Source organism: Semicossyphus pulcher, unplaced genomic scaffold (genome assembly GCF_022749685.1).
Source record: "Semicossyphus pulcher isolate SPU_LCO1_2020_fin unplaced genomic scaffold, fSemPul1.0.p SCAF_3, whole genome shotgun sequence".
Lineage (NCBI taxonomy): Eukaryota > Metazoa > Chordata > Actinopteri > Labriformes > Labridae > Semicossyphus > Semicossyphus pulcher.
Genome location: NW_027211704.1, coordinates 14,475,862 through 14,495,011, shown reverse-complemented (window position 1 = coordinate 14,495,011; position 19,150 = coordinate 14,475,862). Strand labels below are relative to the sequence as shown.

Below are 19,150 nucleotides of genomic sequence, written 5' to 3'. Positions count from 1 at the left end.
CTCATGTTATCCCCCGTTAACGCTCTATGTTGGTGAAGAGAGCAGCACATATATTGTTTCTTTGAGCACGGCTTGTCATAAAGGGTTGTCATAAAGCAGCACAAAATCACCTACCTCCGGTGAACTCGAACCAGCCAATGTGAACACCTCCCTGAACAGCTGTCAATAGATGATATCCGGTAACGATGGCTGGCAGGTGGTCCAGCCAGAAATACTGGTTTGAACTACAAAACTGCTGTCGTATTTGATGTTTCCCCTAAAGCCACACATATTGATCACGTTGATTTTATTCCATTCGAGTGCATAATAGTAGAGTTAAATGTGTACGATAAATTGGGGTTGTTTGTATTTGAGTTCTTCTGCTCACAGAATCATGCCACCAGTGCCTATATATCAGGAGTCATTGTGTGCAATCGGCTGCAACCCCAGCTTTGGACCCCTGCATTTCATCTGCAATATACTACCTGTTCAAACAAATACATCTGAGAATCCAGTCAGTCAAAACACCAAAACATGCATCCCATCCACACATCCTCTGCCACCACATTTTAGGGTCTCACTTTTGCAGTTTGTAATGTATTTTCGCAGCTAGTATGCAGTACAAGCAAAGGCCAAGAATAAACATCCAAGCTGAAATAGCCTTTAATTATTACAGGCCAAAAAGTACAATGAATGACGGAGCCGGTACCTGAAGAACAACAAGTACCCCAGAGACAGAGAACATCAACAACTGCAGATATTTCTTTATACTAAGTATATACCTAACTTATAAAGATAATCAACTACATTTCCCTTTAACATTTCCTAAGTAATACCTTTTAAACAGTTTTGTCACTAGCATTAGCATCAAGTCTTTGTGCCAGCTACAACAATTAAGAAATGAGAACAGCCCCAAGTTATAGCCTCTGCCAACATTTCAAGTTGCAGTTTACATCCATGTCTATCCAGACTTACACTACCAGTCAAAAGTTTGGACACACTTGCCCATTCACTTGTATGAGAAAATGTGTCCAAACTTTTGACTGGTAGTGTATATATGAACAGAAAAATTTCAATAAAAGCTAGTAAGTGTAATTTATTCACAAAAGAATGGGACAGACCGACACAGGTTCCCCTGACTTTTCTGCTAAAGCTATCTTCAGGTCAAATTTTAAGTGTCTGCACTTGAAAACTTGAGAATGTTAGCATGCGAATAACTTCAGGTGGTGACAACAGTAAACACTTTTGCTAGACAACAGCATGTACAGTTAGCATTGACACTGTTATCATGCTAACGTTAGCTTATAACTTACAGCGCCAATTAGTCTAGCAATGATGTTAGCATGGTTGTAGTTTCTTGTAGTCCTTTTTACTGCTGGTTTTACTTGGTAGGTTGGATATTACATTGATAGCACTATATTTAATATATGAGCTACTTTACTTGATATTAGCGCTGGGCTATATTAACAGAATTAATCTCCAAGATTGGGAAAGGCAGCAAATTGAACCAAATTGTCGCAAAAGTTCACCAGGCACTTTTAAAATTGGAGCAATAACTAGGCTAGCTGTTTGTGGATACAAGTGGGATTTTGTGGATACAAGTGTGATTTGGTTATTGCTATTTTGGTTAGGGTGACCATATTTTCAAACCTCCAGTAGAGACACTTCGATTTTACCGCAAACCCACATGTATGAGCTCATGGTACAATTGGATAATACATCAGTGCACCTTTCAACACCATGGAAAGTGCCTCAACAGATGACAAATCATGTCTCCCAAGACACAACCGAAACTTTAGGCCTATTTGAAAAATGTAATAACACCAGTAAACACAAAACCTATTAATTTATTTATTATGTGCCAGATTAACTGGTGCTTGAATTAACTGGTGACTGTCACAGATGTGTGTGGGCGTGGCTTATGAGTCCGTTATACACAAACAAGGAAATAAATGACTCTACTTCTTGGCTGCTGTATTTCATTAATTAATCGGTGTCTTTTGAGACATTGTAAGACACACAGTTTGCTGGAACATTCATTTTTCTGTGGACAACATTACATGACAATAGAGGACTGTCCCCGCTGATTGCTACAAACGTGTTGTCTCTGTTTCTGTTTAAATAATAACAATAAACAATAAACGCAAGATAACTAATCTGAAAACAGGGGGAAGTGCTCATTTTTGACATTTTAGAGGGCTTTAATTTTGAAATTCCACATCAGAATGACCTGATATTTTCTGAGTGACACCCTGGGGTGGTGTACTTTCACTCTGAAGTCAAATTAGCGTGTGATAACCGTTGGTTTCGTTTTAATCCTAATCTAAAATCAGAGGAAAATTATTTTATGTAAGCCATTGTAGAGGGCTCTAATTTTGAAATTCTATTTCAATTTGAGAATGAAAAGTCGCTTTTATTTTGAAATCAGTTCTTTCACGCTGTTACCGTACTGCCGAGCATATATGCGCACTGCAAAAAACCGTGGCGGCTGGTTTGACTGTGTTATTCGAAGTGGAGGCTGGCGCTGGCTTGACTCCAGTGTGATACTGGACATGCATTGCTTGTGTAGGCTACTATCAAAGGTAACCTGGGCGTATCACCAGAGTTTGAACGCTTTAAACTCGGCATACATTTATACTTAAGACTCAGTGTGCTACGTATATTCTGTAGGAAAGTGTTAACACATTAAAATTGCCATGGCACAATATAAAAAAGACAACATGAACAATGTGACAGTTTATTGTAGCATTGAACAGGTATCGACACAGTCACTTACATTAGACATCGTTTTAAACGGGTTTGCAGGTTGGAGTTCCCTGAGACTGTGCAGCAAGATAACGTAAAAACTGAATTCAATAGTTTTTGACAGTTACTTGTGGGTAACTTTTTGTCATCTGTGCACGTCAGTGCTCCGGCATCATAAAAACGAGCTCTGAGATGGCCTTTGCAACCACAGCCCGCAAACAGCGGAACATCACAAGTTAATTCAAACTTCAGCTGACCAGTTAATGTGCTCTTTTACACCACAGATGACTCATGCTTTAGATGTATTGAGTTTGAGTTATTGTGACGCGTTCATCGATTTGACTATCCTCTCTATTTACTCGATGTTTCCGTGTTATTTTAGGAAACAGAAACAGAGACGACACGTTTGTAGCGATCAGCGGTGGCGAGTGTACAGTCCACTATTGTCATGTAATGTTGTCCACAGAAAAATGAATGTTCCAGCAAACTGTGTGTCTTACAATGTCTCAAAAGACACCGATTAATTAATGAAATACAGCAGCGAAGAAGTAGAGTAATTTATTTCCTTGTTTGTGTATAACGGGCTCATTAGCCACGCCCACACACATCTGTGACCGTCACCGGTTAATTCAAGCACCAGTTAATCGGGTCCCGATGGTCACCCTAATTTGGTCCAACAGAAGAAAGATACATTTGCAGAACCTACAGGTGTTTCTGCTGGTTTAAGCTAACAGTTGATATTCACACAACAAGATACACAGCAACTATCACTCATTTGGAGCGATATTTGTGTCAACCCGAGGAATGTACGTTCAATATTCAGTTCATTACATTTTGGGTTATCACCAACTTCTGATGGAAATATCTGACTCCTTAGCTGCTAAGTGCTCACCAGATGGCAGCTAACTGTGTCTGTAAGATAGTTTTTGCTGAGCAGGTAGTGTGCAGTGGGATTTTATAGGGTTTTTTTTGCGGTAGTAGGATGTCTGCTGATGGCCAAAAACAATGTTATGAGAGCGGTAAGCGTAAACCTCAGCAGTAAAGTTACGGGCTAAACATTAAGCTGAAACTTGACTTGAAGCTGGCTAGCCAGTTAGGCTAATGGAGGCTGGAGATTCCTGTAGTAAGTCTTCCTAGATTTATCATATGAGCAACAGTTGTTTCACATTATTTATTTTGTACATAGTTAATATTTAATATTGTTAATTGACGCTTTAGGTTAAATAAATAAACAAACAAACATGTAGCAGTTTTATACTTTTGCATTGATAATTTGTTGATTTTGGTTGCTTGGTTTAATAATCATCTAGGCTACTCTTTTCCCACCTATCACAAACTTCATAATTGCTATATAGGGACAATTGACAAAGTTTATTTAACCAAGTACTGCAATTTTCAATTCAGCTGGCTCCTTTACATGTCAGGAGCAGTTTTAAATGCCTTTTAAATGTGCAACCCAGCCACAACATCCTGTCCCACGGTTGTATTCATATAAAAGTCTGTTTGTTACACACTGGACTGTTTGTAGTAAAAACTCCACTGGTAGACTGGAAATTTCAGATGATCATGTTTCAGGTCTATTTGGTGTTCAGAGAGAAATCCAACCATCAAAGGACAACGAGTTGAGCGAGTTTCATGACGCCATGTAGAGGTATTGTCTATGTGCCTGTGTTCTGTTACAACAAAATGAATTATTGAAGGCTTTGGTTAAGTTAAAACCCTCCAGGCTTAACATTAGGGACGCTGAGTAGAGTAGAAACAATAAAAGCTCTGCTTTATTTGTGAGGCTCCTCTTTTGATACAATTATTCAATAACCATAAAACAAGACAGACATACGGACACAAGACAAGACAACTACCATTTAAGGCATGTATTAACAGTTTGCTGTAAATCTCTAATGCTAACAAGGACCATGCTCTCTGTACATCAAAGTATTCAAATTGTTTACACACTGGCAGATATCTAATGCATGCTCAAAAGAAGTTCATGTTCAGCTGCAAAACAATAATTGAATTAAATCATTATTTGATTTATGGTTTAAGCAAAAAATTGAAATATTAATGTGTCCGCTCGGACAATAATGAATAAATGCTGGGCAGGCTGTTGCAGCTGTACAATACATCTACTGTAAGTGGCGTTCACACAGTTAACATAATTTTTCTCCTTCACACAGCTTTTCTCAGCTGCTGGGCTGGAGAATGAATGATTATCTTCACAAAGGTTTGTGTATTGTATTACACACATTTAAACAGGTCAGTTCACGTCCGTCTTCAATGTTTCCTTAGAAAACAAAAAGACCAGAGCAAACAAAGCATCTCTCCTCCAAGATTGTTTAGTAACATGTTCGGGTAGATTTTATAAAAATATTCTAGAATTCTCTTAAAAATATCTTGTAGATGTTTTATAAATAAAAAAAATTGTACATGTTATAAACCCAAGAGAAAGAGGATCCTGGAGAGAAAGGTTTTTGTTTGCTCAAACATATTTATGGATTCTTTGAGACCTTAAAGGTTGACTTTAAGAAAGAAAGTAGACACTGTTAACTGCACAATAAGATATTTTCATAGCTTCATTTTAATATTAGAATGACATTTACTTTTACATTTTGGACAAATCCACACTCTATAATTGATAAAATTCATGGTAAAATTCACCAAATGTCAGGCTCACTTTGTTTTGGGACAGGGTGGGATGAAGAGGAGGTCAGATAACACACAACGCAGCTCTGTGTGGATGATGTCAGAATTAAAATGTTTCTTTTTGACAGTTGAACAAATGAAGCAAATCAGCTTTTTATATTCACCTCTAATGGAGCATGTAAAGACCATCACTGCATACTCATTTATATAAGCCATGGATGGACACAGAAACATACAACATATATTTGAAGAAACCTTTTTAAACTGAGACAAAAACAAAAAGAAAAGTTTTCCCTCTTTCAGCAAAAATATTCAGCATGGTTGAACCTTCAGGTGTGCGTCATATCACACGTAGAGTCTACAACAGTAGTGAGTCACTGAGTCTCACAGGAGGAGACAGAGAGTACCTGCAGTTCCTTGTAGGTCGCAGATTTTGTCATGCTCAAGCATATTTGGCACTCATTCAATTCATAAATTGATATAATAGTCACAAAGTTAGGCCAATGCAACCTGTATGTAAATACACAAATCCGTCACAAAAATGTACAGCTCAGACCCGTACATGTACATCCCCCTCTGGTGGTGATCACACCCTCGTACCAGACAAAAAAACAAAGCAGATTTAAAAAATTCACATTAATAATAATAATAAGAAGAAGAAGAGATATTACAGTTTTCTGATACTTTCAGTATTTTGACAGAGATCTATCTCATAGCATGGACAGGAAGTGGATGTTTTACAGTATGGCATTGAGATTATGAGTTTCTGTGGGGGATTTAAAAAAATAATAATTTTAAAACGATGACAAGAAAAACCACTGACGAAGATGATTTGTAGCACAATGGTGCAAACCGTATGCTGGCGTTTCTTTCTGTTCTTTCTAATATTCTTGTAATCCGACAAAAGAAAAGGGAATATTATTTTCACATTCTTCAGCACTATGAGAAGAAATGCAGCTGATGAGAAATCAGATAGTCATGTAGTGCACCATAGTCACGTGACATTATAATGACAAACACAATGTAGTCCTTACTTATAATTAACATTATATGCTACAGAACATACGAGTCATGATTCAACACCTTCAGTCACATTCAGTTTGGGTATTTCACTCAGCATATTAAGATTATGTTTCATGTAATCCCAAAGAATGATGATTCATAATTCTGATTTCAACAACCTTTAAAGAAAAAAAATCAACCTATATGGAAATAAGCTTTTCTGCTTTCCTGCCAAGAGTTCGAGAAGATTGATATCACTCACATCTGGCATCAATCAAATGTGCATGAATGAGTGTCGGCTTTATGTGGAACTATTTTATGGAGGGAGGTGGTGACTTTCTGGAGTTTCTGCTGGTCGCCTGCCAACTTCTGTCACCAAATGATCTAAAGAGGCGCCGGTTTAGCATAATTGCTTGGCATGTATAGAGGCACATTCCTCAAAACAGTGGCCCAGGTTTAACTCTGACCTCGGCCCTTTGCTGCATGCAGTCCCCACTCTCCCCGTATTTCAGATTCTAGGCCAGTAAAATTACAAAATGTTCTATTTTACTATTAGGTTTAGGTTTTGACTAAACAAAGGAGACAGAACGTGTCATTTGTGAGATTAAGTCGCCCTGGGAGGTGAGCCGTTTCCTTGATTCTAGTGTTTCTGCTGCTAACTTTTTGCTAGTAGTCTCACATTTAGCTTACAGACATATGTTAATCTAACTAGGCAACAATCCAAGCCTACTGCCGGCAGCCAAATTTAACAACATATGCTGATAACCTCTGAAGCTCTAGATGAAAATTTATAGCAGGTTTGTTTGTTCAGTACAAAAGTAACAATAACTCTTCTTAATTTAGATTCTTGTTATAATTAATTAATTAATTATATTTCTAAATTGTCTTAGGTTATCCAATTTCTTTTGTTTTTTATGTCTATTTTTGCTAAATGTTGCTTAATGTTCTCAAAGCTCCTGTGAGGAACTTTCGGTTTGAGTAGATTTTGGCGCCCCCTGTGGACAAAGCCGTACTTCTTATCTCTTTGCTGATTTTGTCCTGTACATGCTTCAGTGGTGGTTAATTAACAAAAAATCTCATCCTGCTTTCTTTAATAGTCATATGTATCACTCACTTAAAGGTTTAGCCCTGGAAAATGTAAACAAAGGCAGCGTGCAGTTAATCGCTTCGTCTGACACCTACCCCCCCGCCAGCAGTTTCAGGCCTTAAAAATAACTATATAGAAATAATCAATGTTGTCGCTGATGGTCTGGTTTGCTTTTGTAGCTCATATAGAGTCACCAGAATCAATTTCAGTCTGTTTCATAACCAGTGAAAACTCCTCACAGGAGCTTTAATGCTCTGTTTTTAATTGTGTAAAGCACTTTTAATTGCTAGTGTGAATGGTGCTCTCTACATTTGCCTGGCCTTCTAATCTTCGCTTTTGCACCGATTTAGCAAAGAGACATAACATGCTCATGCTTGAGCTTATGGGGATGCTGGTAGTAAGATTTTTAGTCGTGCTAGCTGTTTCCCCTTGGTCATAGTGTTTATGCTAAGCTAAGCTATAAGCCTTCAATTTAGCTAACAGACACATGAGTGGCATCAATCTTGTAATTTGCAAGAAAGCTACTAAACTTATTTCCCAATATGTCACAATATTATTTTAAACAGACAACTTTCAAACACAGTTTGGTGAAAAACAATCAGGAGTTGGCACTTGTTTTTTCAAATACATCTTCATAATGAAATACAACCTGAAGTGTGAAAGCACTTTCATTAAAGCCCCTTTAAACGTCATCTGTCGAAACAGGCTGGGACCTCCCTTATTTTATAACACCAGGCCGCCCCCCCCTTACATAGGAATGAAAATGTTTCTGGAATGAATATGAAAGGCACAGTGAGAAATTTCTTTAAATTGACTTCAAGGTACGCGTTCATGTTTGTAGAGTAAACACAGAGCAAGCCCTTTATGTTAAACAATCCGTACAATAAATCCAGTTTGGGGAACTTAATGACAGCAGTTGTTACCTCGCCGTGTGGCTTCTTGCCCTGCAGATTACATGAGCAGAAAAGATTGAGCGGCAGTAATGACTTCACAGACGTGTGAATTTCGCCTCGAGCATAGACACTGAGGGTTATGAAAAAGAAATGCTTGAGATAACATCAACACGAGCCAATCACAATGAGTTACGAGTCAGAAGCTGCATTTTGTTTGAACTCGAGTGGAACGAGAACGCAGGAATGCTTCAAAACAGTTATTTAACATAGCTACTTATGTGATTATAAACACAGGACAGGAGTTTGTGATTCTGTTTCAATGTTAACAGGTTTGGGTGGTGGTGAGGTTACTGCGTTATAACAAAGATAGTTTACATATTTCGACATGGATTGTTTTTAAATGACCATAAAACCACATGTAACAATACTCTGAAAGTTAAGATGAAACACTGTCTGATTCCTGTGTGACTCCGTCGCCACTGTTTTTGAAGTTTAATACAATAAAATTGAAGTACTGCAATGGTCACCTACTGTATGGCACTGTTTATGTGGGTTTCAGCAAACACAGCGTCTGACAATCAACAAAATAAGCATCTTTTTTTTTTTTTTAAAGTTCATAGCTGAAATCGAACTATGAAGACTGAAAAAATAAATATGGCACCTGAAATGAAAGTAAGACTGCTGACTTACAGAAGAACAGGCGAGTAAATACATGAAGCCCACAGCTCTATAGACTACCGTTTAAATTTCACACTTCACACATTGGTCTGGTGTAGATTGACTAAACAATGATTCACCTATTATTGCAAAAATGTAAACATCCTTCCAATGTATCAGTCAAAATGTCAGCTAAAAGATGGCCGTCTTGTTATAGAAGATTCTTCTTTTTTGAATCAACAAAATTCAAACAATGAACTTTTGATTTGGGGAAATTTGAGGCTTCTGTGTGAGGGAATGTTCAGCAGAAAATCTTCTTCCGCTTGATTAGGTATCACACACTTAAACTTGTTGTGAAGTGGTTCAATTGAGGGAAACTGCGACGGCGACGGCAACATTTTATAGACTAAAATGTTTTAAAAATTGCTGAAAAACTTCCATCCTGTAAATCTAAAACTGGAGGACATTATTTATTTTTGTTATGTGGGCTGCTCTCAGTTGGAAAATATTGATCTGAGCACCATGGCGAACTTTATTTTTGATTAATGAATTCATTTTAAGAAATCATCTTCGTTCTGCACCTCACGTTACACAGAAGCCAAAAACATCCTCCTCATCAGAAGTTGAGAGTTTGTATTTGTGTTTCATATTTAACTTCATGCATCACCTAAATGACACATCTGCATGTGAAGGCCGTCACACGTGTAAATCTAAAACACTTAGTCTCCTTCCATCAGCTGAAAATATCAACTTGATATGAGCGTTAAACAAAAACATGACTGCTTCAGTGGGCCTGTGCTTCCCTTCCAACCAGACAGCCAGGTTGTCAAAAAAAAATCTAAATTAAATTAAATAAAACATTTGCTGATATTTTAACTGCTTGGAAACAACAATGCTACTTCTATTAGCAGATGGTAAAAGGTTGACATCTCTTTAAACACACATGTTGCCTGTAGCTTACACAGGCTACTGTTGGTATGTACATGTAGCAGCATAGAACCACCCTTACTGTCAAGACTACAAGGTCGCCGTTCTTCTATCTCGCTCGGAAACAGCGGTCACACGGCTGAGCAGGAATGTGCAGTTTTTGTTGGTTTAAATTCAGCTTTTTTCTGTTATCACCTTATGTCTACAAATCCTGTTGGCATATTTGATTTGACTCATTATACAGTTTGCAATTAAGTTTGGCACTTAAAATACACATACAGTCTTTCTCTTTTAAATATAATCCAGCACAGTTATAACAGTAAAACACCGGCGACCAGTGATAATTTGAGGTGAAACTTTGGTCTCCATATTACCAACTGTATTACAAAACGCTGATCATCACACAAAATAAACAAAATTATTACAATTAAGAATGAATAAATAAATAATGAAATAAATAAATAAATATCAGCCAAAGACGGTTGATAAATCGCCTCACACAAATCCTCACTGTAAGACTCTGCGACCTTTTACCTTTAAAAACAAACCATTCACACCTGATAACTAACATATGATAGATTCAGCACATTTTCTGTGAGGTTATAGCTTAATGCCACTATTTGAGGTTGTTGATGTCTCCACTAAAACATGACAATAAATCATCCTATCGATAATGCTGACTAGGAGTGACATATTTGGCCCCCCCTGCTTTTGGTAAAAGGACACGGTGGAGGCTGCGGCTCCAACGGAGTGGGAGAGGAGAACAATGAGCGCTTCACCGACTCAGGGGTCAAAAGTGCAATGTGACAAGCGTAAACCGCGCGGACCCCCCCCCGCAGGTCTGCCGTGATATGCAGGAGGAGTGATCAAAGATGATATGCTACTTTTTCATTTGCTGCATGTGGACAGAAAGGAGCTCGTTTTAAACCGCGTGTGCTACTTTTACCATAATTCAGTTTAGAATAATTCGTCTCTTCTCTTCATATAATTCTCTTTTCTTAGACACCTTTTACCTTAAATATGATAAAATACAATTCCATAGGATTGTGTGCAAAATGCTCTGTACGCATATTATAACAAATAATGCTCTCTTCTACGAGCCACAATATAAGACTGCGATGCTTGTGATGAGGTATGAATATTGGCCAGTATCATGGAGGAACCATTAACCTTCCTTCGTGCCAACAAAGTCCGACTTCTTCCCAAATGTTAGTCTCATAGTATTTAAACAAAGAACCACATGGATGTAGAAAAACTAGAGGAGAGGAACAAGATGGTGTAAGAATAAAAATTTGCTCATACAGTATGGCAATGACTGCTTCCACTGAAAACTGAGGTCTCTTGTCTTTGTCATAGCTAAGCATAAAATCATACACGTATATGATTTTATGTTTATATTCATTTATCCAACAAACAGTATTTGCAGTTAAAACTGCCAATTTCTTGAGAGAGCTTCACACCACATATCTAATAAATAACACAGAATTAAATGGCAAATTCTCCTCGGAGATTTCTCATTTCCTTTTATATGCACAGATACGTTTCTAATTAGGTACCTGTACTGAATGGATGGATGACAGTGAAGGGTCCAGTGTGCTAAGATGAGAATAAGCCTTCATCTGTCTTCATCGCTCCTCTTCAGTCTGAACACCGTTTACAGAGGCAGGTCTGTGCTGTTGTGGCGAGTCTTTCTGGAAGTCCCATCATCCCTGGGCAGAGCTTTCTGCAGGTTGGACATGGCAGCGGTCTTCTTTAGGTCAATGACAGCGTAGCATTCGCTGCGCCGGGGTGCCTGTGGGCCACACTTTTTGGGTGGTAGGCGCTGGTGCTGTGGCTGGTTCTGGGCACCCCCGCCGCCGAGGGCCTGGCAGGGAGGTTCTCCGTCTAGGTCCACCTGGATGTAGTTCAGCTGCCGCGATGGAGGCATGTGGCCGTGCTCACAGCCTCCGACCCCTGACCTCGATCGTCTGCGGAAATCAAAGCTAAATATTCGCCCCCCTCGGTCGGGCTGACACGCCCGTGGATGTGGTGGGCAGGCGTGTCGGAGCCGGGGAGGCTGCACCTGCTCTGTGTTGACATAGTTCTGCAGGGCGTCTCTGTGGATGCCCCGGCTGTCCTGGTGGTACCCGTTGGGTGTCCCAGGGCCTTCAGAGAACTCATACTCATCAAAGTCTTCCTCCTCTTCCTCGTACTCATCCTCATCCTGCTCATCATCATCCTCTTCCTGTTCCTCGTCCCGCTGCAGGGCGCTGTACTCCCATACCGGCGGCAGAGAGGGCAGGTTCTCGTAGTTGAGCAGAGCTGTCCGACGGTGACCTCCGCCCATGCCCCTCTCGCAGGCGTAGCCCTGCGGGGGCAGAGACGCAGGGCCGTGGACGTGCGGGTGCAGGAGGGAGTGGGAGTGACTGTCCCCGGTGCTGCTGCTGCTGCTGGAACCGACAGACTGCGACACGCTGCTGGGACTCAGCCGCTGCTTCCTGGCGCTCCTCAAGCCGTTGATGTTCTCGTAGGTGAGCTCGCCGCTCTGGCAGCTGTCTGCGTGCTCGAGGCCCGGGTGCCGGTGCGCGTGGTGGTGGAAATGGTGATAGGAGTGAGAGTTGCACAAGTGCATAGAGGGCTCGTCCCCCTCCGTCTCTGAGCCTGTTGCACCCTCTACTGGCTGAAGGCTGTGAGGATTGAGCCCGTGCCTCTCCCTCTCTCTCTCCCTCTCTCTCTCCAGCAGATGGCGTTGTGCTGGTGTGGGGCCCAGCATGAATTTGACCTCCTGCGAGGACGGCTGTAAGAACACCTGAGGATCGTTGTGCTCCTCCAGGGGACAGCGCCGCAGGTTGGGCTGCAGATTCCCTTGGCCCCCGACAGGCATGGATCCCCGTGTGGTCTCAGGGAAGGTGCTGGGCCGCACCTCCGGCAGGGAGTGCACACAGTGACGCATAGAGAGGTCCCCCTCCATACTAACAGTGTTTACATAGGTGTGGGTCTGTTAAAGAAAATAAAAAAAGTATAATGTTGTGAACTAGCTACAGATACAGTGAACTATAAGAGGCACGGATAGGTCTTACCTGGTCTTCCAGACCCATGAGGCTGTGTCCATGATCATCAGCCAGAGAGGGCTGGGAGGAATCACCTCTGATTGGATAACCAGGATATCCATTGGGAAAAGCCTGGACAGGAAACCCTGGAGCTGCACACACAATCATGTGACATTAAAAAACAAATGCAAGGTGCCATTTGTGATAATGGAGCCTAAAAATTATGTATTATGAAAATAACTAACATACACTTATTAAATATACACTTATTTAACAACAAAAGTCAAAACAACAGTGTTCTACTGCCCACATGTTTTCACCAAGCTTGCCTTCACAAGGTGAGTCAGTTAACTGAAAATTACAAGCATATTTGATAATTTATTTTAGGATGATAATAATGTAATTTTAAATCACATCAGTGAAATAACTATAACCCAAGTGTGCACCCACTTTACTCAACACAACTGCCAGAAAAATCAAGTTGGATGTTTCAGATATCATCCGTGTTTAGCCGCGGTTTAGATGTCTCTCGTGATCCGGTGGATCAACAGCAGATCTACTGAATACGGAGCAGCACAAGCCAGCTGTCAAACACAGCTCTAACACTGACCCCCACTGGCTGCTTTCTGTAACATTCTGCTTCAAAGACACAAATAATGGTTTAACCATGATGTTGTGTGTGAGGACATCAAGGTACAATACTGCATGTATCACCACGGGATGATACAATAGGTCTCCCTTCAGTCTGTAAAACTGCTACAAAGTGCAAAATGATTGACAGAATTTCAAAGCGATCGATCTGTTGCACCTGGAGAGTGTGTCATCAGTGTATGTTTGTTTATTTGAGTAACAAAAAAAGTCTATTATCTGTGTAATTTGTCATATTCATATTTACTTGGTCCTGTTCAGGTAAAATATCTTTATAATCATTAGCATTATATGCTATTTTAGCCACTTCAGTAGTGAAAATAACTTGATAAAAACTTAATGCCTTTACTTGAAGTTATGAATTATTGAATAAAGAATATATGTGGAAATCCTCTTCATAAATTAATGCAATTATGCTTTAGTGTCCCGCCACTAAACTAGACTTTCACATGTGGCAGGAGCTGGGACTCAAAATGTATAACCTGTAAATAGTGCACAATCCGCTCTACCTCTGTGACCAAAGACACAGTCACAGTACTGCTCATTTAAATAGACAAGCTACCCACAACATCATAATTAATGTCCGACCAATTTACCAGTCAACCGGTATTATCAAGCCAGTGTGTGTTTATAACAGATATATCAGTATTAGATATGGTGTCATCATATAGTTTGTCCAGCAGCGCTCAGTCAGAGTAAACTGAGCACATGTAGCAGACCATCACAGCTGAGGTCACAGTGGTCTGCACTGTTTGAATGTAAAATAAAGTGTAATGGTCTTTAAACAAGTAATTTGTTTAAGAAAGAAAACAGTGCCTGAGTATGGTTGCATCGTCGTAAAATAAGTGCTCAATCCACATAAGAGGGTCTACTTTCATAGAAGATCAAAAATCCCATACAGCCACCAGATCAATAATCTGTGAATTCTTTCTATAAAATTGATATCGTATCGGCCTCAACAATCCTTTATTGATTGATGGTCGGGCTCTAATCTAATATAAGAATTTGTTCCAATATAACAGGACAATATATAACACTAACTTTTTGTCGTGCTCTAACTGGCCATATTAAGTGTAAGTGTATGACTACAAGCTCTGTCAATGCTCCATTTATTGTTTTTATTAATACATGTGTACCTGTGACTCAGTGGATTTAATTTAAACAGTGTTTATTTATAGCTTACAAATTCTGCTTCATTTACTGCTGTATAGCTGCATGCAAATTCCACAATTTATCAAAGAGTATAATTAGCAAGACTTGTGTGTGTATGTGTGTGTGTGTGTGTGTGTCTGCGGTGTGACTCACTGTTGGGAGTCTGTGGTGTGCGAGACATCTCCATCTCTGGTGTGTGACCACTGCGACTCATCATCATTGACTCTTCCACCACGTTGATGCTGTTACATTGCATCAGCTCCTGGAGCAGATTGAAAATCTCTTCGGCCCGGGAACACTTGAATGCAAATATTCCTAAACAAACAAACAAAAAGAACAAGATTGTTAGGACAAGATTTGTCACTAATACAGCTGAAATAAAACAACAAGGAACTTGTAGGATTAGATGGTTATTTTGTCCCTCTATTAAAAAAAAGGTTCCTGTGGCCACATATATAACATGTTTCAGAGAGTTTGTACTGTTTATATTACAAGGTTTATTATATGTTGTAGGCTTACATAGGGGGCCTCTTGTCCTGTAACACAACATGGGTGAACACCAGTGATGTGTACAATTCATGCTGAAGTAAGACTTGATCAGTGTCAAAGAGACATGGTAGACTTCGCTTAGATCCAGAAAAAGTATACCTCTCGCAACAAGAGTAGTTCAGACATCAGTACCAGTATCGGAAATACCATCAATACTGCAGATAATTCGGTAAATGATATCGGCAATAAAGCCAGTCACTGCACTGATCCCAAACCATAACACCTCCCAAATCGACTTTTCTTCTTCCTTCCAAAACAGGAGCCTGCCCAGTAACAACGTATATAATGGCTGCAACTGGGAAGTACTGTTTTAGAGGAGCAAAGAAGAACTGTTTTCATGTCATTTACCACATGGCTATAGCAAACAACAACAGTGCAATGCAAGCACAGAATGTAAAACATAAAATAATAATATGTTCAATTTTAATTGCACGGGAATCTAAGGGTACTCTGCATCAGCCAATAGTCGACATGTCAGAATCTGTACCCGGTAAGAAATGGTATTCCAAAAATCTGTACTTATAACTTGTGTGACCCGCACTTCACTACATCTGACAACAATAACAACAAATGCTTACATACATAATCATAACTTTATGAAAGAAAGCGAACTTGAACCATTCATTGTCACTTAGTGATGAACAAGTCATATAAAGAGGTTAAGTACATTCTGTGTAGAGGATGCCCACAGGTGTTCTTTAGTTGGGTATTATACTCCTGAGACGATTGTGACAGTCAAATGGTTAAAAGTTCACTACAATGAAATAAAACACCATTCGTCTTTCACTTCTCCATGTTAAAGGTATGCATTCTGCACTAATTCTGTACTATAATCCCACATTCACAGCCCCTACAAGCAGCGACTGGCGAGCAGTGCAGGAGCCTGGAGTTTGGACTTTTCCCTTACGCTTCCCCCCCCCCTTCTTGACACAGCGAGTTCTGTCACTTTACATGTCAGAAAATGAATGTCATAGGCCACATTTGATAGTTATTAAACGGGCTGTGTCTTTGAATGTCATTAGTGTAACATTATTGTTTGATAGTGTTACAGGATCGAATAGGAAAGTGTTAAATTGCTTGCTAACTGCTATGTTTGCTAGCTAGTCATTGAATGCTAGCATTGGCTGCTTTCTAGCAATTGGGTTAATGACTGTGTTTTTTTACCATAAAATATGTCCCTATATTTTGGATTATCACTAAATGTCTTGTCCGTTACTGAACAGTTGAAAAGTGGTGAAATTATAACAATAATCAGATTTCCCTGAAACGCAACAGTATGATGTAATAACTGAATTTGAGCATCCCACCTTGAGCAAGATGTCAAAGGAAACTGGCTGGTGTATGAATATGGTGAATAATCTTATTGACATCTGTTTTTTCAAATGTGACATGTCAAAATACCCTCAGTAAAAAAGAGGTCTACTAAGCAACATCATAAAAATGGTTTAAAAAGTACATATAAATAAAAAGTGTAAATGTTGGATGATACGCATAAATAAGCGGAACTTCTTTAAGTAAGGAAGAGAAACTCTATGCTTACCCTGCCCGGTCTGACAACGTCGGCCGCTCTCAAAAGAAAACAGGTTGGAGTCGTAGCCGTAGCGGCGCAGGCAGAGATACGGCCACCGAATGGCATCCCGTTTACGTGTGTGAAGAATGAGCTCGGTCTGGGTGAGCTCCATGATCCCAGAGCCGAGCTCGTTGCCCTCATCGTCCACATTGGTGACCTGGGACAGGAAGTAGAGATGTAACAGGAAGAGAGGGAAATGTAAGTGCTGATTATCAATCAGTGGCATTATACAGGTGATAATAAGAAAAAAATGCACACAATAAAAGTGTAGAAGAAGAAATGTATTTAGTTCTAACTGACCTTAAATTTGGTGAGATGGTTGTCTCTGATGGGGTCTCTGTACAGACAGCTCCAACAGCTCCCCATAGCTTCAGCAGGCCAGCTGAAACCTGACATAAACAAACATCATCACCTGATTCCTCTTACAATATTAGCAATTTAAAGACAGTTATCCACATCAGACAGAACAACACTGAACGTCCACTGCAGGGAACAGACACAAACTTCTTACTCAGTCCAGGCCATCAGTGTAAAGGGATTTACGCCTCAATCCCAGGATCTTCGACTGGGCAGCGTCGTTTCAAGCCAGTTGGTTTGCTGGACTGACATCTTCAAGAGAAGCATGATGCTCTCCCCCCTGAAACCGTGAACAACACTCAGGTTTACACAGAAAACTTGAACGTCACTTGCCAGCAAATATCACTTAAAAGTTTTGCTAATTGTAGCAGAAATACAGGTGGACATCCTGTAGGATGCTGAACCTGTTGCATGTCCTCCCTTCTCTTTCTCACATCATTTCCTGCCACCTCTATATTATCCATCGCAGAGAAAAGCCTTCAAATAAACCAAATATTAACAATATTTAAAATCCTGCTTATAAAACATGTAACATTCTGACTTTCAGTGACAAAGTAGCAGTTACAGTTTAGTATTTCTGAGACTCTTCCTGTTGGTCTGCTATGAAATATATCTTACACGTGGAGTAAAAGTGTAGTGGTAAAGATGCGCTGATTCCATACTCCAGATCAGCAGCAGAGCTGACACTTCACGTCAGTTGATCAGCCTTAAAAAATATGATCAAGTTTCTTTGTTGATTTCACTTAAAAATAAATTCATAATTCCATTCACGCTAGTTTTGACCTGATTTGTATCCAGATTTTAAATTGAACACTGATAAACTAGTTGAGGCATCCTGTGCAACCACAGCAGAAAATCCAAGCTGAACCTTGAGTTAAGATCTTTTGTTGCACAAGCAAATTCAACCAAATACTTCAAATTATTTTAAGAATGATGTGCAATTTTTCTTAAAAACATTCTATACATTAGCAGACCAGTTGTGCATTTTAAAATCAGGAGAGGAAAATAAAAACAATAGGCACGGGACAAGATGCGATTTGAGCTCCAGAAAAATTCTTTCATTAGACACTAAACATCAACAACGTCCTAAAAAATCAGCACCCCTGTGATTTCTGCTCCTTGACACCCTTACAGAGCCCTACAGACAGATTTCAGATCAACACCGCCGCATTATGTGAGCTCTAACCTGGGCCTCCACATCTGACTGGAGATGCCAGGCTGGACTCACACACACCACATACACACACCACAGCCACAGCTTCCTCTACTCAATGCGAGCAGGGCATTAAGAAATGTTACACACTTGTCATAACCAAACAGTGATTGAAGGGGCTTTCCCTCCATCTGGGCTATTTACAGCAGAAAATCACAGCTTTTTTTTTTTTTTTGCTCAATTAGCCAAGCCGACGCAGAGCTCCAAAACAAGCCGACAGCGAGGCTTCATCTCCCGCATCAATGTGCACAGACTCCACGGCACAACCATGCTACCGTGAAACCAGCACACTGACACTAAACGCACAACGACACGGTTCAATGACCATTTGTTCCCTTTGGTGTGAGTATACAATAGCGTGGGTACATAGCAGTCAACGGGTAAGTGGAGAACGACAGCGATGGTTTGCTACTCACATGTCTGGCACGGATTTTTTTTATATTAGCCCTAATGCGAAATAAGCATTGAGACTGCGAGAGGGTATCGGTGGCGGCGGCTGCTGCTGCTGGCTGGAGCGGGATGTGGCACTTGCACGGCAGAGAGGCGAATAAAAGATGCAGTGAGAGCAGTGAAAATGTTGTTATTTTTTCCTCCTATTACGCCCCCCTACTGCAGCACGGGCCTCTGCCTGTATGACATTTCCCAAGCAGCTGGGGTGAGAGTTCACCGCCAGACAACGAGGCTGAGAGAAGCGACAAGAAG

At 40.2% G+C, this 19,150-nt stretch overlaps 1 protein-coding gene across 1 annotated transcript; it reads right to left on the bottom strand.

Annotated features, from left to right (window-relative positions):
* Positions 1 to 11,260: 11,260 nt before the first annotated feature.
* frs3 (fibroblast growth factor receptor substrate 3) lies at positions 11,261 to 17,448 on the bottom strand. The gene is made up of 6 exons (XM_069678898.1): positions 17,390 to 17,448; positions 17,179 to 17,267; positions 16,849 to 17,035; positions 14,913 to 15,074; positions 12,990 to 13,111; positions 11,261 to 12,907 (listed from the first exon to the last, which is right to left on the bottom strand). The coding sequence occupies exons 2-6, from the start codon at positions 17,242 to 17,244 to the stop codon at positions 11,585 to 11,587; spliced, it is 1,860 nt and encodes a 619-aa protein (XP_069534999.1). The 5' UTR covers positions 17,245 to 17,267; positions 17,390 to 17,448; the 3' UTR covers positions 11,261 to 11,584.
* Positions 17,449 to 19,150: the final 1,702 nt, after the last annotated feature.

Bases quoted from the DNA above. Each gene is read 5' to 3' on its own strand.
- frs3 (XM_069678898.1), bottom strand. From the start codon at position 17,244: ATGGGGAGCTGTTGGAGCTGTCTGTACAGAGACCCCATCAGAGACAAC. The intron at 15,075-16,848 runs GTAAGCATAGAG...TTGTTTGTTTAG, and splicing joins ACGTTGTCAGACCGGGCAGG to GAATATTTGCATTCAAGTGT. The intron at 13,112-14,912 runs GTGAGTCACACC...TTGTGTGTGCAG, and splicing joins CACACCACAGACTCCCAACA to CTCCAGGGTTTCCTGTCCAG.